The 19,982-nt window shown below is 37.7% G+C and overlaps 2 protein-coding genes across 2 annotated transcripts; one reads left to right on the top strand and one right to left on the bottom strand.

The window, feature by feature from the left end:
* Positions 1–12,867: 12,867 nt before the first annotated feature.
* On the bottom strand, positions 12,868–16,336 carry LOC121266510. Its single transcript, XM_041170356.1, has 4 exons — positions 16,011–16,336; positions 15,755–15,865; positions 14,363–14,431; positions 12,868–13,096 (listed from the first exon to the last, which is right to left on the bottom strand). Exons 1-4 carry the CDS (start codon positions 16,179–16,181, stop codon positions 13,046–13,048), a joined length of 402 nt encoding a protein of 133 aa, XP_041026290.1. The 5' UTR covers positions 16,182–16,336; the 3' UTR covers positions 12,868–13,045.
* Positions 16,337–19,435: 3,099 nt separating this feature from the next.
* LOC121265842 lies at positions 19,436–19,963 on the top strand. Its single transcript, XM_041169509.1, has one exon. It carries the CDS (start codon positions 19,436–19,438, stop codon positions 19,961–19,963), a length of 528 nt encoding a protein of 175 aa, XP_041025443.1.
* The last annotated feature ends 19 nt before the right edge of the window (positions 19,964–19,982 follow it).

Here is a 19,982-nt window from a genome sequence, read left to right on the forward strand (position 1 = left end):
AATAGCCTGTCTAAAATCTTCAATTTGCTTGTAACTCGGCTACAATACTTTTGAAACCCTAGTTCGCTACAGTACTTCTTAAACCCTAGTTCAACAAAATAATAAATTTTCCAACATACCCTTGAATAGACCCCCATTAAGTCCTTCCCATAATAAACTCAATTATTCTAAACTAATAAAATAAGTCCAATGATGGGAACCAAGATGGGCCTAATCTTAAAGATTATTTGCAACTTCCAGATGGGCAAATTAAAAGGTCAAGAGCCAAAAAGATCAAGGAGGCAATGCGAAGATTGTTGCAATCCACTTGGGACAAATTTAGCAAGAGCCCAACATTCAAGATGGGCTTGAAGGATGAAGATCAAGTTTTGATTCATTTGATAAAGCTATGGAAGAGGGCAACAACATGACTTAAAAGCTTTGAGCACTTGAAGGCTTTCAACTTGTTTAATTCATTTAAATGACTTATTTTATTAGTTTAGAATAATTGAGTTTATTGGGAATGACTTAATGGGGGTCTATTCAAGGGCATGTTGAGAAATTTATTATTTTGTTGAACTAGGGTTTTAAGAAGTACTATAGCGAACTAGGGTTTCAAAAGTACTGTAGCCGAGTTACTGTAGCGATGTATTGTAGCCGCGGCACTATTCACTCAGGGGTATTTTTTGAAGATGGGGCTTTATTTTGGCTAGGATTTTACTTAGGTTTTAGTTTAAATACTCTTTGTTGCCTCATTTTAAGAATTTTTATGAAATTTGATGAATTTATTCATTGTGAGTTGAGTTTTCCTCCTCTTGTTCTTAATTGAACTTTTGACCTTATCAAAAGTAAATCACAACCTTTGTGGTGTTCCTACTTGTAATCTGGGTTCTTGAGACGGGTTCTTTAACGGGTCTAGATTTTAATATAATCTAGGTTCTTGAAACGAGTTCTCATCGAGTCTAGATTTTCCATCCATTGACTTGATTTTGACTTTCTTGGGGAGTTTTCAAATTGATTGTGGGTTCAAGAGATTCCATTCTTGCAAGTTCATATTATTTGGTATTTAGAGCAAGGTTTTCAATCGGGTCTGATTCTATCTTTTAATTCTTGTATCTTTAAATTTAATTCTAGGGCTTGATTGTTCTAGGATTGAAAAAAACAAAAACAAAAACAAAAAGTAGGCTGCCGAAATTTTTAGAGTTTTAGGGTTTGGCTAAAATTTGCATCACCTAGGGTTTCAAAATTCTAGGGTTTCCTGCATCTCTAAGTTTATCAATTGCTTGGGGTGCCGTTCCATTGATTCTCTTCTATTTCATTGTCAATTTTTGTGTGCATGAATTCAATTGCTTGATTTTCACAATTAATTATTGCTGTTTGTGATTTAATTAAAGAGAAGAAGAGAAAAGAAAAGAAAAGAAAGGAAAGGAAAATAAAATAAAATAAAAGAAAGGAAAAGAAAATTCAAAAAAAAAAAAAGAAGAAGAAGATAAGAAAATGTAGCATATTCAAAGGTTACTACATAGTTATAACATAGAGAAGGAAATACATTTATTGATTGAGCTTTGTCATCAACGGGGTTGAATACATCTTTCTAGTTGGTGTCTTGTTTTAAAATTATTATTTCCCTTGTATAAATTCCTTGAGTCTCGTGTTATTCTATTCCTTCCTTGTTTCTTAGATCTATATTACTGGTTGGAATAATACAAGGTTGTATTGTCTTCATTTTAGTTCAACTAGTTCTTAAAGAACTTGAGCGAGAAAACTATTGAGGTAAAAGGAAAGAGAATGTGAGATTATTATTGGAAAAAAACCAATTAAGAGTGAAACACGAGTGGAGTGTCATTATTCGAGTGTAAACACGTAAGAGAGTGTGAGGTTTTCCACTAACATTCTTTTGTGCAGCACTTTACAATGTCTCACCGAAAGGGCTCTTCACCAAAGGGGAAGGCAGATAGCCCATCATTTGTATTGCAAGCCATGCAACAACAATTTGAGCGGTTCAATTTGGTGTTGGGTGAAGTGAGGGATAATATGGATCATTAAGAATCAATGATTAGAAATCTGCAAGGTGGAAGAAATAGGAGGCTACATGAGCCTTGTATTGAGAGTGGGTATGAGAATGGAGGGTATGGTGAGGATGAGGAAGACCTAACATCTGAAGTTGGATTGGGTAGACATAAAGGAGTTAGGCGTGGAAGAGGACTTAGGGTAAAGCCAGGGGATCGAGATGGAATAGATAAAAACCTTGGGAGCATCAAAATGAAAATATCATCCTTCCAAGGTAGAATTGACCCTGAAGTTTATTTAGAGTGAGAAAAAAGAATAGAGTTGGTGTTTGATTGTCATAATTACTCTGAGGAGAAGAAGGTGAAGTTAGCGATATTTGAGTTCACTGATTATGCGAGTATTTGGTGGGAACAATTAGTGACCAGTAGGAGGAGGAATCTTGAGAAGCCTGTAGAAACTTGGATAGAGCTAAAAGCCATCATGAGGCAGAGATTTGTACCTAGCCACTACTATAGAGACCTCTACCAAAAACTACAAAATCTTACACAGGGGTCTAGGAGTGTAGAGGATTACCATAAGAAGATGAAGGTGGCTATGATTCGGGCTAATGTAGTGGAGGATCGGGAGGCTACGATGGCTAGATTTTTGAGTGGGTTGAATAGGGAGATAACCAATGTAATTGAGCTGCAACATTATGTGGAAGTAGAGGACATGGTACACATGGCTATGAAGGTGGAGAGGCAGTTAAAAAGAAATGGTACATCAAGGTATACTTAGTTTCTAGTACTCGTTGGGAACCAGAGTGGGACAAAAATGGTCAAACTGTAACAAAGGGGAAAAGATGAGGGTGAGGCTGAAACCTCAAGAAATAGAGAGAATGAGTTGAGAAACAATTGTGAGGCTAAGAGTTCAAAAAAAGAGGAGAGTGAAAGAAAAAAAGAGAGTGGAAAGGAAAAAGAGTGTGAGGAAAAAAGAAAATGAGGCCGAAACATCAAAAGAAAGAGAGAGTGAAAAAGAAAAGAGAAAGGTGGCTGAGAGTCAAGAAAAAAGAGTGGAGCCACGAGAGGAAAAGGAAAGAGAGATTGCAGAGAGAAACAGAAAGACAAAAATGAGTTTTTATACTAAGGCAAGATTTTATACTAACGAATTTAACGACTCTTTGCCTAGTGTTGTTGTCTCTTTGTTGCAGGGATATGATGTCATGATTTCTAGTGGTGTGTTTAGTGGATTGCCACCTATTAGAAAGATAGAGCATTACATTGATTTTGTGCCTGATGTGACAATCTTTACCCAACCTTTCCTTTAAGAACATGAGTCCTTGATGCACTTGAAGGGACAATGTAAGTTGAATAGAATGCATGCCAAGTGGGTGCAATTCATTGAGACCTTTCCTCATGTATTCAAATACACACAAGGTATGGAAAATTTTGTGGTTGATGCTTTAGCAAGAATGTATGTCCTTATCTTCATTTTAGATGCAAAATTGTTAAGACTTAAATATGATAAGGAATTGCATGCTAATAATGATGACTTTGCTAGTGTGTATGGAACATGTGAGCAAGCATCGTTTGGTAAGTTCTATAAACTAGATTGGTACTTGTTTAGAGAATAGATTTTGTATGCCTACTAGTTTTATGCGTAAGTTGCTTGTGTGTGATAGAGATGGTGGTTTGTTGGGTAACCTTGGTGTAAAGAAGACTTTTGTTGTGTTGATGAACGTTTGTGGGATTATCATTTGCCATTCAATGACGTATTGCATGAACATTTGTGAAAGTATCATTTGTCATTAATTAACATGTTGCATGAACATTTGTGGAAGTATTGTTTGCCCGTCATTGAGTTTGCATATAACTGGAGTGGTCATTTTGGTGTAAGGAAAGCTTTATGTGTGTTTCATGAAAGTTTGTGGAAGTATCATTTGCCATACATTGACTTGTTGCATGAACGTTTGCGGGAGCATTATTTGCGTTTCATTGAGTTTTCATATAATTGAAATGGTCATTTTGATATGAGGAAGACTTTAGATATGTTTCATGAACATTTGTGAGAGTATTGTTTGTCATTCATTAAGTTTCCATCTAATTGAAGTGTTCATGCTACTACTCAATTTTCACCTTTTGAAATTGTTTATAGACTTAATCCATTTACTCATTTAGATTTAACACCTTTACCTGTTGATGACAGGAGTAGCTTGGACGGACTTTTTCAAATTCTTGAACAAATTATTGATAATGCATATCTAATGGATCTTCCAGGTAAGTATCCTGTTTCTGTTATTTTCAATGTTACTAACCATTTTCCCTTTGATCCAGGTGGAGATTCGAAATCAAATCCTTTTGAGGAGAGAGGGAATGATGGGAACCAAGGTGTGCCTAGTCTTAAAGATCATTTGCAACTTCCAGATGGGCCAATTACAAGGTCAAGAGCCAAGAAGATCAAGGAGGCAATGTGAAGATTGTTGCAATCCACTTGAGACAAGTTTAGCAAGCGCCCAACATTCAAGATGGGCTTGAAGGATAAAGATCAAGTTTTGATTCATTTGATAAGCTATGGAAGAGGGCAACAACATGAGTTAAAGGCTTTGGGCACTTGAAGGCTTTCACCTTGTTTAATTCATTTAAAGGACTTATTTTATTAGTTTAGAATAATTGAGTTTATTATGGGAATGACTTAATGGGGGTCTATTCAAGAGCATGTTGAGAAATTTATTATTTTGTTGAATTAGGGTTTTAAGAAGTACTGTAGCAAACTAGGTTTCAAAAGTACTGTAGCCAAGTTATTGTAGCGATGTACTGTAGCCGCGACACTATTCACTCAGGTGTATTTTTGGAAGATGGGACTTTATTTTGGCTAGGGTTTTAATTAGGTTTTGGTTTAAATACTTTTTGTTGCCTCATTTTAAGAAGTTTTATGAAATTTGATGAATTTATTCATTGTGAGTTGAGTTTTCCTCCTCTTGTTCTTAATTGATCTTTTAAACTTATCAAAGGTAAATCACAACCTTGTGGTGTTCCTCCTTGTAATCTAGGTTCTTGAGATGGGTTCTTCAACGGGTCTAGATTTTAATATAATCTAGGTTCTTGATTTTGGCTTTCTTAGGGAGTTTTCAAATTGATTGTGGGTTCAAGGGATTTCATTCTCGCAGGTTCATATCAGATCTACTAGCAGCACCCATCTTCTCCCTCTGATGCAAGATTTCATTGAAATCGCCAGCACACAATCAAGCCATTGGAGTAGAGGATTTGAGCATCCTGAGAAGCTGCCAATTGCAACTTCTTTTCACTGTCTTTGAGTGGCCATAGAACCCTGTGAATTGTCAAGCAGGTTTGTCTCCCCCTTCCTCCACAAATGCACTAATATGCCATCGAGTATAATTGATGACTTTTACACTCCATCTGTCTTTCATAGCAAAGCAATACCCCCGCTAAGCACCACACTATCCACAACAAAACAACTGTCAAAATGCAAAGACCTTCTCACTTCATACATCTTGTTATTATTGCACTTAGTTTCCACAAGGAAGACTAAGTGGGGACACTTTTCCTTAGTCAATTTCCTAAGGATTCTAACTATCTGAGGGTTCCCAAGCCCTCGACAGTTCGAAATTAGAAGACTCATTGATATTGGCAGGGCTAGAACCCAGCCACTGCCACTAAATTTTGGTTCTCAGTCCCCCCATCACAGCCCTTTGACTTCTTAGGATTAGACTCAACACCCCTATCACCTCTGTTGCCCCCCCCCCCTCTTGCAACCGATTATTTTGCTGATTATTAGAGATGTCAGCAAGAATCCCACCTGAAATACCCCTTCCTCTAACCCTTCTTTTCCATTTGCCCGCCTTAGGACCCCCATCATGCATACCAGAAATGTTAATATCTTCTGTGCTAGGTATGCAGGTAAAAGATTGCACAGAATTGGGTTCACCCTCCTCATTAATACATGGACCCCCTTCAGAGAAAGACACCGCAGCAGTTACACTTTTCTCTCGAGTCCCAACAAGTAATGAAAGTATTACTTGGTGAGAAAAGCTTTCCAAATTAGCTAGGATTGGATCTAAATCCATCTGGCAAACAAGCTCAGTTTTACCATGCATATCAAGCTCACAAAAGGAAATATTTACCTCATTAAGACTCGATGCCTTCTCAGCAATAGAATGTTGACTCTCAAAACTTTCTTTATTGGATAACCCAGGATTAGAGGAATCCTGAACAGCTGGAGCTTCACTAATTGGGATCTCTTCCTATGACTTAACTCCATCATTCTCTCTAGTTGCCTTAACCAGCTCCTCCATCAAAGGAAACTCCTGCACTTCAACCTTAACATCCTCCCTCACCACCTTCTTCCCTAAAACAACTTCATCCCTGTCACCTCCCCTCCCTTCTGCTTGCTGCCCCCTCTGATGGTGGTTATGGCCAAAAGAGCCACCATACTTACGACCATCAAAGATATTAGTATTCATAGGTTGTGCTCTAAGCCAAGGGCCATACTGCTAGGATTTCAGATCATCCTTTGGTTGTTCAAATCTTGGCCTTGAGCAACTCTTCCCCTTATGAAACAAGACACCACACTGAAAATAGAAGTTTTGCAGTCTCTAATATTTAAAAGATATCCAATACTGCTACTCCTCAAACACCAAATACTTTCCTCGCAAGAGAGGTTTATGGAGATCAACTACCACCCTGACACGAAGACATCTTCCCCATGCAGAAGCATCAGACTTAGCATCAACCCTTTTGACATGCCCAAGTGAGGATCCAAATTGTTCCCCCACCTCTTATGTCATTGCAGCCAAAGGAAGATAGAGGAGTTGAACCCAAAAAGGTTAAAAAATAAACTGCAAAGCATTGATGGACACAGTCTCATCCACCTATAGCAAAATTAATAAGTTCCTATCAAAGAACTATTGGCGACTACTAAGCACCTTCTCTTTATCATGCACATGGTGAAACTCAATCAAGAAACATTGATCACCCAAATCCTTGAATCTCACCCATCCCTCTAGCCTCCAAACTTGAGACATAGCCCCTGAAAGCCTCGTTGTTGACACCTTTCTCAGATAAAACTTTGCCAATGACACAATGTTTCCCACGTACACTCCCCTCCTTAACCCCCTCAAACTTGACATGAAAGATAGAACTATCTTCCCTTGACAAGCTAAGCCTCTCCCAGTGCTTGGCCAGTTCCTCCTCCATTACCAAGCCACACCACCCCGCCCTCACAAGGAAGTGAGACTTATGCCTTTGTCCAAGAACAAAGGCACTAAAACCTTACTCTATCTCGAGAGAGAAGAGAAGGACCCTCTTGTGACTTGAGGCCCTCAAGTTCCCTTTTTTTTTTTTTTTTTTTGGAAGGATTATTGTATCTAAATTTTATATTTTGTAAATTTCAAATTAAAAGGTTCACCCTCGATCCGGGGCGAGACAGTTATATTCCAGGAGTTTGATATCCACTGAATGCATGGGTTAAAGAGGAAAAGCAACAGGACAAGGATGTTGTTTTGCAAGCTAGCAATGAAAACCAAATATCATCCTGGAGATGGGAAAGATACAGACTCGAACTGGCTCCAAGAAATGCTAGCTCGGACTGTATCTATGATAGGTCCCAAACTCAGAGAGTATAAATGCTAAGATATTTCTCTTTGGGTGAGAAAGTACCACCAGTTTGGATAATAAGCTTTTTCCATCCCTTTTATTGATAACTCCTGGCTTCTTTAAATAAGCAAGGCCACGTACAAACCGAAATAGAAAAGCAACTGAATACAAACCATGTAAAACAGAAAGCATAAACACACATACTACGAAAAAGGAAATCATGTAACTGAAAGTAAACGTGCAGCAACACTACAGAAAAGGAAATCATGCAACAGAAAAGTAAATGTGTAGCTTGAAACTCTCTAACTGATCACCACGGCTTTTGACCCAGTCCTACGTTGCATGCATGCCGCGCATGTTCAAGCCTCACTCTTTGATACTTGGGTTCGGCTTTGGTTTCTCTTAGACTTACGTGGCCTATCAATACTCCCCCCATTAAGTGGATCTTTGTCCTCAAGGTCCACAGTTGGGAACATTTGTAGTAGCTTTTTCGTCTAGCCACTTGCTGGTGGACCTGGACTCGTTTGAAGGTCGTTCGCTGCTTTCACAAATGATGTTGCCGCTGCCATTGTATCCTTCCAGCATGAGTAGCTATGACCCTTGACACCGATGACCTGCAGTAAAATGATCATTACAATTAAAACATAGACCTTGAGCTCACCTCTGCTGCATTTCATCCAAAGTCAGTCATCGAACAGGAGCTGCAGGTGCAACTGGTGATGCCCGAGTTGCTGGCGGAAGAGCTAATGGGGCTCTCACCGGTGGTGGAGGATGTCCTAACATCCTTTGTCTCGATAGTTGGTCATCTTTCATTCTTGCTAAGCCGATGGCTTCCTTTAAGGTCTGAGGCTTAAACATTCGGATACCATCGGCAATTTTAGCCTTCAAGCCGCCCATGAATGTCCCGACGAGAGCCTTTTGAGTCCATCCTCGTACCTGATTGCCAAAGCGGTCAAATTCTCACTGGTAATCACACAGATAGCCTGCCTGCATGATTCTGGAAAGAGCTTCATCAAAATCTTCGCACTCCGAAGGCCCAAAGCGAGCCCAGAGTTCGTCTTCAAAATTTGCCCACGAGAGAATGCGTCCTTCTTCTCGGACTGTCCTGCGAATCCACTGCCACCACTGGTTGGCCTCTCCTTCCAAGTGGTAGGAGGCCAAGGAAACTTTCTGGCCTTCGGGAGTATTCTGGAACTCAAAAAATTGGTTCACGCGATTAAACCACTCTGTGGGATCATCTCCTGAGAATTTAAGAAATTCAAGCTTTGCTGTTTTGGAAGATACAACCAGCCATCCCCCATCGTGGCCTTCACGGTATTGGTTACCGTGGTTTGGAGGCTCCTGGTTTGTGAGCAATACATCAGAGAGGCGATTGAGGGTTTCTTCCAGATGACGAAGGCTGTCGGCCATGCCGAGCTCCATCCTGTGTAACCATCCAGCACTCCACTGAGCCTAGCCTCCAACTGCTCAATACGCTCTTTATTAGTTCCCATAAATAACCTGGCTCTAAGGCCAATGATAGGTCTCAAACTCAGAGAGTATAAATGCTAAGATAAAGTGTTTCTCTTCAAGTGAGAAAGTACCACCAGTTTGGATAATAAGCTTTTTTCATCCCCTTTATTGATAACTTCTGGCTGCTTTAAATAAGCAAGGCCACGTACAAACCGAAATAGAAAAACAACTAAATACAAACCATGTAAAACAAAAAGCATAAACACATACTACAGAAAAGGAAATCATGTAACTGAAAGTAAACATACAACAACACTACGAAAAAGGAAATCATGCAACAGAAAAGTAAACGTGTAGCTTGAAACTCTCTAACTGATCACCACGACTTTTGACCCAGCCCTACGCTGCATGCATGTTGCGCACGTTCAAGCCTCACTCTTTGATACATGGGTTCGGCTTTGGTTTCTCTTAGACTTATGTGGCCTATCAATCTGCTAACTCATGTCTTGAGACATGTGGCCATATTTAAGGAAGTCCATTTTACTGCTGCATCAGGAGCAACAACAGATTTTTCAACACACACACACAAGCATGCGCACGCACCGTTGGTACTTCTATATTTTTCTTGTCTATCATCCATATCATACTTCCAGATCAAGTATGGTGAAATGAGCAACAATACCTAAAGGTCACAAGGCACTTTCAAGTCAAGCAAAGAGCAATGAATCAATGATCTTACCATTTGAAGATGGGAGGGGCAACATAATGTATCAGGTTACTGTAACACCCCCTTCCCAAAGGCTAGGAGTGTCACGTGTTTTTCATAAAATAAACCCGTAAAGAAACCTCGTATTTCATAAATGAAATTAGAATTTATTTTGTAGAAAAACTGTCTAATAAAAATGTTTTCCAGAAACATTAAATTAATAAATTGGATAAATTCATGTCATTAAAGCGTATTTTATTTTAAAAAGTCTGAAACTAAAATTAACTACTCCTTCTATTCCTGATCTGCTTGCTCGTATTCATCATCCTCACCTGGGTGGTTAAAAATATGGAAACAAACTAAAATGAGTCAAAGACTCAGTAAGAAATCTATCACAATGTAAACATAATAAACATAAAGTTTTCATAAAAAGATTCATGCTGAGAGTTTAAATTCATGACTGATCATACTGATGTTTATGCTATGTATGACTGATTTAACTGAATTAATTGACTGATCTGACTGATTTATCTGATTTAACTGATTTATCTGACTTAACTGACTGGCCAACACACTTAACCATGTGTGTGAGGTTGTGCACCGGCCCCACGTTCTGCTGCAGCAAGGGGAGCTGCTGATAGTATTCTGGCATACTATGGTGGACCACGACTAAGTTCGTGGCTTACATATCCACCCTGAAACTGAACTACATTGGTACCATGCATCTGAATAGCCATCTGATTATTAACTGATCTTATCTTATCTTACACTTTGAACTTAAGATAACTTACGTGTCTTATACACATGAGATGCATGACATAATACATACATAATTATAATTTCTGAATTTGAACATGATGCGGAATAACATGATCGTTTACTATGCTGGATGACATGCTTACATATGACATGAGCGGTTCATAAATAATGGATGTCAATGAACTGACTTGAATAATACTTATATATAAGCTGAACTGTGGTGATCCTAATTTATGATCAAATTACTTACATCGCTGCTCTTCTTCTTGAATATCACTTCGTAATTTGTTACCTATATGCAATAATAACTATCACTAAATTTGTTTGGGAACAAATATGTACTAATATCCTACTTAACTAAATTCACATCGTAGAACATAATTAAATAAATATTCTGTTTATCACAAAAATCAATGAATATTGTATCTTAAATTATTTACAATACTAATAGCATAGTCATACTTTCAAAATATAACTTAGTATAATCAATTCTATAAAAAAAAAAAAATAAGTCATAAAAACTTCAATTCTTACAATAGGTTTCCTTTCTTATAATTAACATAATTGAACAAGAAATAATAATATCATTTAAATATTCTTAACATATTTCTTTATTAAAATTTACAACTTTAATAGCATAAATATATCAAAATCTATAATAATAAACATTAAAGATTCATTTCATACAATATACTATAAGTATTTAAAATAAAAGATTAAACACTTACCATTTACTATTTAAATCTAATTAATAATAAATAAAACAGTTTAAAATTCCTTAATTGTTTTTCTATAAGAAAATAAAATTTCTGTAAAATAGAGTTTATGGCTAACAAAACAACTTAATAAAATTACTATAATAGTAAATTGTAACATAAGCTAAACTTAAGAATAGCACTTAAAACAAAAGCCCACGTGAAGATTACACTAATCCAGACAACTAAAATCTGCCACGTTAACAAAATAAGGGTAATAAGGTAAATAAACAAACTCTATCCTTTGTAAACACTAGGGTTATGCAAAAGTACATGAGGCCTTTCAGCTTGAGGGCATTAGACGTGAAAGAGAGTGCTGGCGGCAGAGGCTTACCGTGCAGAACAGAGGCACTGTGCGACGATTCTGGGTGGCTGAAGGGGGTCACGACGGCGCAGCTGGAGGGTCGTCTACGGTGGTGCGAAGCCAAAGGAAGTGAACCATACGGCAGTGCAACTGTGGAGAGGCACGAAGGGGTGAAAGGAAATAGCACACGACGTGAGGGAGAGGGCAGACCCACTGCGAGGCCGTGAGAGGCTTGCGACGAATTGGGGTTGCTGAACAGCCCTTGGCGGCGGTTTCTGTGGGGTCTCGACATGAAGGTGCTCCCGGTGGTGGTGGTGGTCTGCAGGTGCTCACGTTGGAGACGTTCGGGTTGCTCTGTTTTTTTGTATTAAAAACAGAGTTATTCCAAGAGGTTGGGGATGATTCACGGCTGGCAGTGGGGCAGGGCTGCTTTATGGTGGTTCTCGGTTTGGTTGCTGGTGATGCAACCGGTACTTGGCAGCTTACCGAGGTGCAGGGGCCGTGGCTACGTTGGGTTATTGGTTGGACATGCGGCTTTCACAGTACACTCTCCAAGCGGTGTCAGGGAGTACCCAATATCCTCATGGTGCAGCGGCGCGGGTCATCCTTGAGGTTGTCGACGGTGGCGTTGGCATACTCTGGAAGAGGGGTTGAGCGTACATCAAGGGGAAGGCTTGAGGTTTGCGGCTTGGAGTTTTCTTTCCATCCCGAAGTGATAAACGTAATCTATATATATCTATAATGAAGCAAAAGGAAACCTAGAGGAAAAGAGATGTACATGAGCATGGGAGTGGAGCGTGAGGGGCGGAGAGAAGGGAAAACGTGAAAATTAAAAATATGAGTTATTCTCATAACAATAAAATATGAATACTAATAATAATAATGGTACGATAACAACTCTATTAAAATTAACAATTTATTAATAATATAAAATCTGATAAAATAATCATAATAATAATAATAAAATATTTATTGCTATATAAAAAAATTACATAAAACTTATATTATAGCCTAAACTTAAGATTGGGTTGTTACATTTACTCGATGAGACAGGATTATGGTCTCCAACACTTGACATAACTAGAACTGCACTTTCGTTATGGAATGCTTAGAATATTGCTCTCCCGTATTCAGAATGAAACAGTTTCATAGACTATACGTTGCCCATAAATTAAATGGAAAGCATAGTTTTAAAAATTAACCAAGACACTTTTAAGGCTTTCAAAAATAATAAAACTAAATAAATACTACACACCAAAATAAACTATATACGAATTTCAGAAAAAACTAGTTAGCATGCTTAAAGTATCAGACCAAGGAAAAAAAATCCTGCAAGTTATATAGCCAAGAAAAACATTGGAGAATGCTTCTGACATACAAATTATTTGTGATCTTATTTTACAGTCACACTACCTGGCCATTGCAACAATTAGTACAAAAAACATTCAAGCGAAAAATTGCAGCTAACAGTGGTTTGAATCAAATGCTACTAGCGATCTATAAATGATTTGTTCATGAGGTTGACAGCATCATCCATGAACTGCATCAAAGAAACCGGTAACCAGATCAATCATGATTAAGTGATAAGCCATAAATGTAGATTTTCATGTTTGATGTGTGAAAGCTTAATAATATTCCTTCTCCCGATAGACTACTGCTTCAAACTAGAATAAAAGCAGAAACAACAAAAAATTAAAGCCCACACTATAACTGCAACAACGGATTATTTTCAGAGTATCTGTTGCACTTATCCACCTACCACCGAATCAAGGAACAAATAACTGCAATAAAGGCTGCTATTAGTGTGAAACTATTGACCCTTCACTGCAGATCTAAATTAATTTCATTTTTGACATCCTTCATTGAAATGTCCTCATAGGGTAGTGTAACACTCCGCCTAATTAACCATTAGGATTAATCTTAAATGCCCTTAGATTAAGCTTATGATTTTGGGCTTTAAATATTTTTTTTATTTTTTTATTACTACTATTATTATTATATTATTTTGTTTGTTTATTTTATTTATTTATTTCAATGGAGATAGTTAGATTTATTTAGACCATGACACTTAAGTGTTATTAATTATTAAGTATGAAAGATTAGAGAAACAAGCCCATTAGTGATTCTATTAAGACCTTTAGAACTTTAAGACATTTATGGGCCAGCCTTAGGCCTCATTTGTTTTCGCAGATGAGATAAGATGAGATTAATTGAGATAAAAGTTGAAAGTTGAATAAAATATTGTTAAAATATATTTTTTTAATATTATTTTTGTTTTGAGACTTGAAAAAGTTGAATTATTTATTTTATTTTATATGAGAATTTAGGAAAGTTGTAATGATTAGATGAGATGAAAAGTTTTGTAAAAGTGAACGAGACCTTAGAAGCCTTAAACCAAGCCTCATAGGAGTACAAATCTTGGTAGGATAGCCTTGGCCCAAGTATGAGAAAGGCATAAGGCCTTTTGGGCCAAGCATGGTATAGGTTTGACCCATGGCCCAATTATGTCAAGGTAAGCCTTTCAAGCCCCATCTTTGTGGATCTTAAGGCCTCTCTTAATCCCTCAAAATCTGGAAATAAGACCTCCCATCCACTCAAACCCAAAGCCCATGGACTATTAACCCACACTCACGGTCCTTTTAAGCCCCACAAGGCCCAAAGCCTTGAAATGTCCTCATAGGGTAGTCACCAACTATTCAATATACGAATGGTTTGTTCACATGTGCACATTATAACAGGTACCTAACACACACAAAGAAAAGTTGGAGAATATAAATAAACTACTACTCAAAACATGAAGTTTTACCTTTCCAAGTGACTTGAGTTCTCGTCCAACTGGTTCTAAAAATTTTATGTTAACATTTATAGGCCATACCTGTCCATATGCAAAAGCAGATCAACAAAAGGGAATATAACCAATATTGCAATGTCATAGAGAACAATATCAGAAATAAAACTCAAATGAAATAAATAAAAATTAAGAAACAAATTCCACAGAAAAGCAAACCCTAACCAACAACTATACCAATTAATTAATGACTTTGAATGCTCTCTCTTAGAGATTATCCTTGTTAGGTTAGCATCACAAAATCAGAATAAGCAAGTACGTTTAAATGCCACAAAATAATTCACAATTTAATCTAGATATAGACAGGGTGAGAGAGAGACCATCTACCCGTAGCCACAAGCAATAGTAGCTAGTTCAGATGTGCCACCTAGCTTGGTAACAACATATAAATGAAATCATAGCCAAAAGTTTTATACAATGGCAAAAACTAATGAAATCGAGGGGTCTGTGTGCCTTGGCATTCAACTATTTTAAATCCTCCAACATTACCAAACCATCCAAATCATTCTGAAAAACTACACATCTTTTAGGAGAAAAGCTTCTTCTCCGCACTAAGCACCTCTTAAATTCAGGATGGCACCCAATTTAGATGATAATCATGTCGGTTACACAATCTGGATAGCCTTTTATCTTTAATGTGTGGGATGAGCTGGTTTGAATATATTTAACAGCAAATAAATCAGACTAACAAAAAATAAAATTCTATATTACAATCAGTTCAGTTCTATGACAGTTTTTGTACATGTGTGTATTTAGATTCTAGTTTCCATATCCAACATCCCATATCAGTCTTGAAACAAAAAACTTGTATCTGCTTCTAATATATGGTAATTACATTAATAAGCTCACCAATAGCACCATTTGCACCTTTTAGTAAAGATTTCTTATAAAAAAATTAATAAGCTCGCCTATAGCCTGTGGTGCTTTTTAATAAGGATTTCCTATATATAGAATAAATTAATAAGCTCACCAACACCTCACAAACAACTTGATCCTTGAGGTCAGGACCAGAAGGGGGTCAGTCTTCTTGGTGCCCTCTTGGCATTGTAGTATGATATACCTTCCACAAATTCCATCGCAACTCCTACCCTTAACAAGATAAAGCTGCCACACCTAAAGGAATCTAGCAGAACAAAACCATCGATTGTCCACCGAAGAAATAACAAGTAGATTTTCCATTCATTTGTAACACTGAAGCACTACTACTGTAATGTCACACAGATGCCCATCGAAATCTCCACAAGATAAATATGATAACGATAGGTCAACAGACAATTCCTCGAATTTACAATTTCAATCATTAAAAAAAAAATATGACTCTTTCTCATAATAATGAAGATAGAAAAGAACCTTGACACCGAGTAATTTGATGGGTGTAATCTGTCCTGGGACAATGCATTCTGGCCCTGCCACTTCCACTATTGCTTCCATTGCCATCCCACTTCCTATCGGATTCTGATGCTGCGCCCAAAACCCAGAAACATGGGAATCAATTTGAATCTTGACAAATAGTATAACTAACCGTACAAATATATACATGTAAACAAACCAGTATTACAACGTGTCTAGTGTCAGAGAGAGAGAGAGAGAGAGAGAGACCGCTAACCTTCATGACGTGGAGGGCGTAACTGGAAGTGGGAGTTTGGGGAAGACGGAGCGAAGGGGACAGGTGAATTTTGGGTATAGGCTTTGCAGAGGGTGCCGCCCTCCATGGGGCGTCCTTTTGAAGAGAAGCAGCTGCTGTTCCCTTTCTGGACATACTGTTATTTTGTGGCATGAGAGTGTGATGCTATTGAATATGGAGGGGAAGTGATGAGTGAGTGTTTGGTGTACCAAGGACAGGATGGGAACGCAGAGGAGGAAGAGGAGCGGAAGCTGTGGAAGGAGGGTTTCGGATTTCCTGACTTTTGATAAGGGAAAGATCACGTTAAATGTTGTCTTGTAGCCGGGGGGTTGGTTAACTTGGTTTTGCGCACACCCCGTTATGACAAGGGCTTTTTAGAAATAGACATCATTTTAAAATTTCCATCTCATCTCATCTTTTTTTTAAGATAAATACTTAAAATTTTGATAATAATCTTGAATATTTCTCCGACAGTATTTTTTATTTTTAATTTTTAATTTGTAATTAAAAATATATTTTTTAATAATATTGTAAATTTTTTTTTAAAAAAATATTTAAGTATATCAAAAAATTGAATGAAAATAAATAAAAAAAATAAGAAAATATTTTTTACCTTTTCGAAACATCCTCGGTCTACATCAAGGAGTAGTTAAATGAATTTTGCTATAAATTAATAACTGTTTACACACCCATATATGATATGGAGGTTTTTTTAAATATATATAGGATGTGAGGGTATTTTTCATTGGCTATAAGGTTTTTTTTATAGGGTGTGAGTGTAGAGTGGTGAATAGTGATTGATGAGAAGAATTTTTCAATTTAAATACAAAATTTTCAAATTAATCATTACAACTTTTCAAACAAATCATTACAACTTTTCTAAAATTTTAAACAAAAAATAAAAAACAATTCAACATTTTCGTATCTTCAAATAAAAATAATATTATAAAACTCTATTCTAATAATATTTTAATTTTATAATATTTTTTATTCAACTTTTTTTTCTCATTTCTCAAAACTTAAAAAATATTTTAAGTCAAATTATCTCATTATTATTCACAAATTATTTTATTACTATTCCTAAAAATTCTTGGTAGTTCCGAATGGATACGTTTCAGCTTCAATCTGGTCCGGCTCTGAAGGATCTGCAATAAAATCTATTGTTTCAATGGGCAGAACTGTCATGGGGAGATTATAAGATTTCAGCAAATTATCAGATATACATGAGTACAAATCATGCATATGGAAGTTCAATCTTATGAACTTTCCTTTCCAGATTCCACAGTATCTCTATGTTCTTTAACTTCCAATCTTATCCCAATTAACCGTAAACCACGACTTCCCAAAAAGTTCGTATGCACACTAGAGCTCTTTTCATCACACCTTTGAGTAATGTCCGTTGTGGTCCTTCCGAGTAGGGTGAGGTTTTTCTCTCTAGGAAGAATTAAGTCCCTTAGACAGCTTTGGTTGATCTAAAGAGGTGACAATGGAGGATGATCTAGCTGAACAGAGGGAAAGACTTAGCCTCACTGAAAAGGAAAAACAGGAAGTTGTTCTGTCTACTAACTTGTCTGAAGCATCAGAACAATATGGCAAGTTTTGCCTGCTGGTAATGATCATTGTAAAGAAACAAGTCAATTGCGAAGCTTTCAAGTCCACAATGGCCAAGATATGGAGATGTGAGAGCTAGCTCAAGTTCTCAGAAGTGGGTATGAACAAGTTCCTGGTCGAGTTTAATAAAGAGAAAGACCTGCAGAAAGTTATCAGGGGTAGACCCTGGTCTTTCGACAGATGGTTACTATGCCTGCAGATATTTGAAGGGAACGGGTCCATAAATGAAATCATCTTCAACAAAGAGGAGTTTTGGGTGCATGCCTATAACATGCCATTATCCAGCATGATTTATGAGGTTGGAGCTCATATTGGTGGTTGCATAGGTTGAGTTATTACTGTCTAGGTGGATGATAGAGGGATTGGTTGGGGGAATTTTTTGAGGATAAGGGTGGAAGTTAACATTTCAGAAGCACTACTTAGGGGGTGTTCTTATCATTTGCAGGAAAAAAGTTTTGGATCCCTATCAAGTATGAACGTCTCCCAACCTTTTGTTTCAAATGTGGGGTGATCAAGCATGCCAAATCTGGCTGCTCATCAAGCTCATTTAGAGACAGCGAGCTACACTATGGGGCCTGGCTACGTGCTCCAACAACAAAGGAGAGAATGAGAGCACTAACAAAACTTATCAAAGGTGAAGGTCAGTCATGGAGGAAGGAAAGGGAGGACAGGGATGACGGTCAAAAAAGCAAGTCCAAGTCAACTGCAGAAATCCAGGAAACATGCCTGATTGATGTTGACAACATAGGCAATGTAAAGGCTACTGAAAAGCTGTCTTCTCCTATGTCAGCTATAGAAACTCTCAGAAACCTATTAAGGAAAACCCTTCTATACTTAATTTGGAAAGCTCAGGACTGAATTCCAACGCTGGGAATGCTTGTTCCATGCAAGGCATTGAGATGTGCACCAAGCGTGCAATTGACACTATAGGCAAGGACAATACCCAACAAACAGGCCTGGATCTTGAGGGTAATCTTGACCTGAGAGCCCAAGCATCATCTCTTGCCCATTTTGTCTCGGATCAGGTCCAAGCATTGGAGAAAATCAAAACAAGAGCAAACTGGAAAAGGAAAGCTAGGAACAAGAGTTTTGAAAGCCTCTTTGCTAGGCTTGAGGAGAGCAAAGCAATTTTTCCAAGTGGCACTAAGCGAGCTGTCACTAGATCAAGTGCAGATGGGGGAGTCCAAGCTTCGAAGAAAGCAAAACATGGGGTGTCCCTTGGTGAAGATTCTGGTAGAACTAAGATGGTGGAGGCTGTGGTACAACCCCACCACTTGCGATGAGTTGTCTAATTTGAAACTGCCGAGAGTTTGGAAACCCTTGGACAGTGAATAATTTGCAACTCATGATGCAAAATAAGTCTCCAAACTTTGTTTTTTAATGGAAACAAAGTGTAACAGAATAAAGATAGAAATAGTCAAAAGGCAGCTATATTTTGAAAACAATTTTGTGGTGAACTCAAAAGGATCATGTGGAGGCTTGGCTTTCCTGTGGAAAGAAGAAACAGAAGCTGAGGTTCTATCCTATTCACAACACCATATCTCCTTGGCTGTAAAGGAAACGAAAGCTAGTGATTTTTGGATTCTAACTGGTTTTTATGGCAACCCAATCACATCCAATAGACATGAAAGCTGGCAACTATTACAGACTCTTACACCTACACATACAATAGGTTGGCTTTGTGTAGGTGATTTTAATAAAATCTTGAGGTATGATTAAAAATGTGAGGCCCCTTAAGACCTTATAACCAAATAGAAGACTTTAGAGAGGCAGTGTATAGGTGGGGGCTTAATGATATGGGATTTTATGGGAGGAAATTTACTTGGTCAAATGGGAGGCATGGTGAGGCTTTCACCAAAGAAAGGTTGGATAGAACCTTCTGCAAGAACGCCTGGGCAAGTCTTTTTGTTGACTCGAGAGTCTATACCCTCCCATCCCTCAATTCTGATCACAATCCCCTGTGGATTGCCATGGACTTGGTGCAACCCTGCTCCCTTAGATATCAGAGGCCTTTCAGATATGAAGCATGCTGGACTCTGAAGGAGGATTGCTTTAAAACAGTGGAGGAAGCCTGGTGTTTACATAGGGTAGCACCAAACAAACACATAGCTGAAGGGCTCAAGAATTGCCAGCAGAAACTGAATCAGCAGAGTAAACAACAACTAGGCAATTTTAAAAAAGCAGTCAATGAACAATTGGAATTGCTTTCAAATCTACAAGACAGGAACACATGCCATTTAAATGAGGAGATAAAACAAGTACAGCAAAGGGTGGACAGACTTCTAGAAGCTAAAGACCTCAAGTGGAAACAAAGAGCAAAATAGAAATGGTTGAGGGAAGATG

Source organism: Juglans microcarpa x Juglans regia, chromosome 5D, assembly GCF_004785595.1.
Source record: "Juglans microcarpa x Juglans regia isolate MS1-56 chromosome 5D, Jm3101_v1.0, whole genome shotgun sequence".
NCBI classification, from domain to species: domain Eukaryota; kingdom Viridiplantae; phylum Streptophyta; class Magnoliopsida; order Fagales; family Juglandaceae; genus Juglans; species Juglans microcarpa x Juglans regia.

Excerpts from the sequence above, each read along its gene's own strand:
- LOC121266510 (XM_041170356.1), bottom strand. The coding sequence starts at position 16,181 with ATGCCACAAAATAACAGTATGTCCAGAAAGGGAACAGCAGCTGCTTCT. Across the intron at positions 15,866-16,010 it reads ACGCCCTCCACGTCATGAAG|CATCAGAATCCGATAGGAAG; the intron begins GTTAGCGGTCTC and ends TTTTGGGCGCAG. Across the intron at positions 13,097-14,362 it reads AACTCAAGTCACTTGGAAAG|TTCATGGATGATGCTGTCAA; the intron begins GTAAAACTTCAT and ends TCTTTGATGCAG.
- LOC121265842 (XM_041169509.1), top strand. The coding sequence starts at position 19,436 with ATGGGATTTTATGGGAGGAAATTTACTTGGTCAAATGGGAGGCATGGT.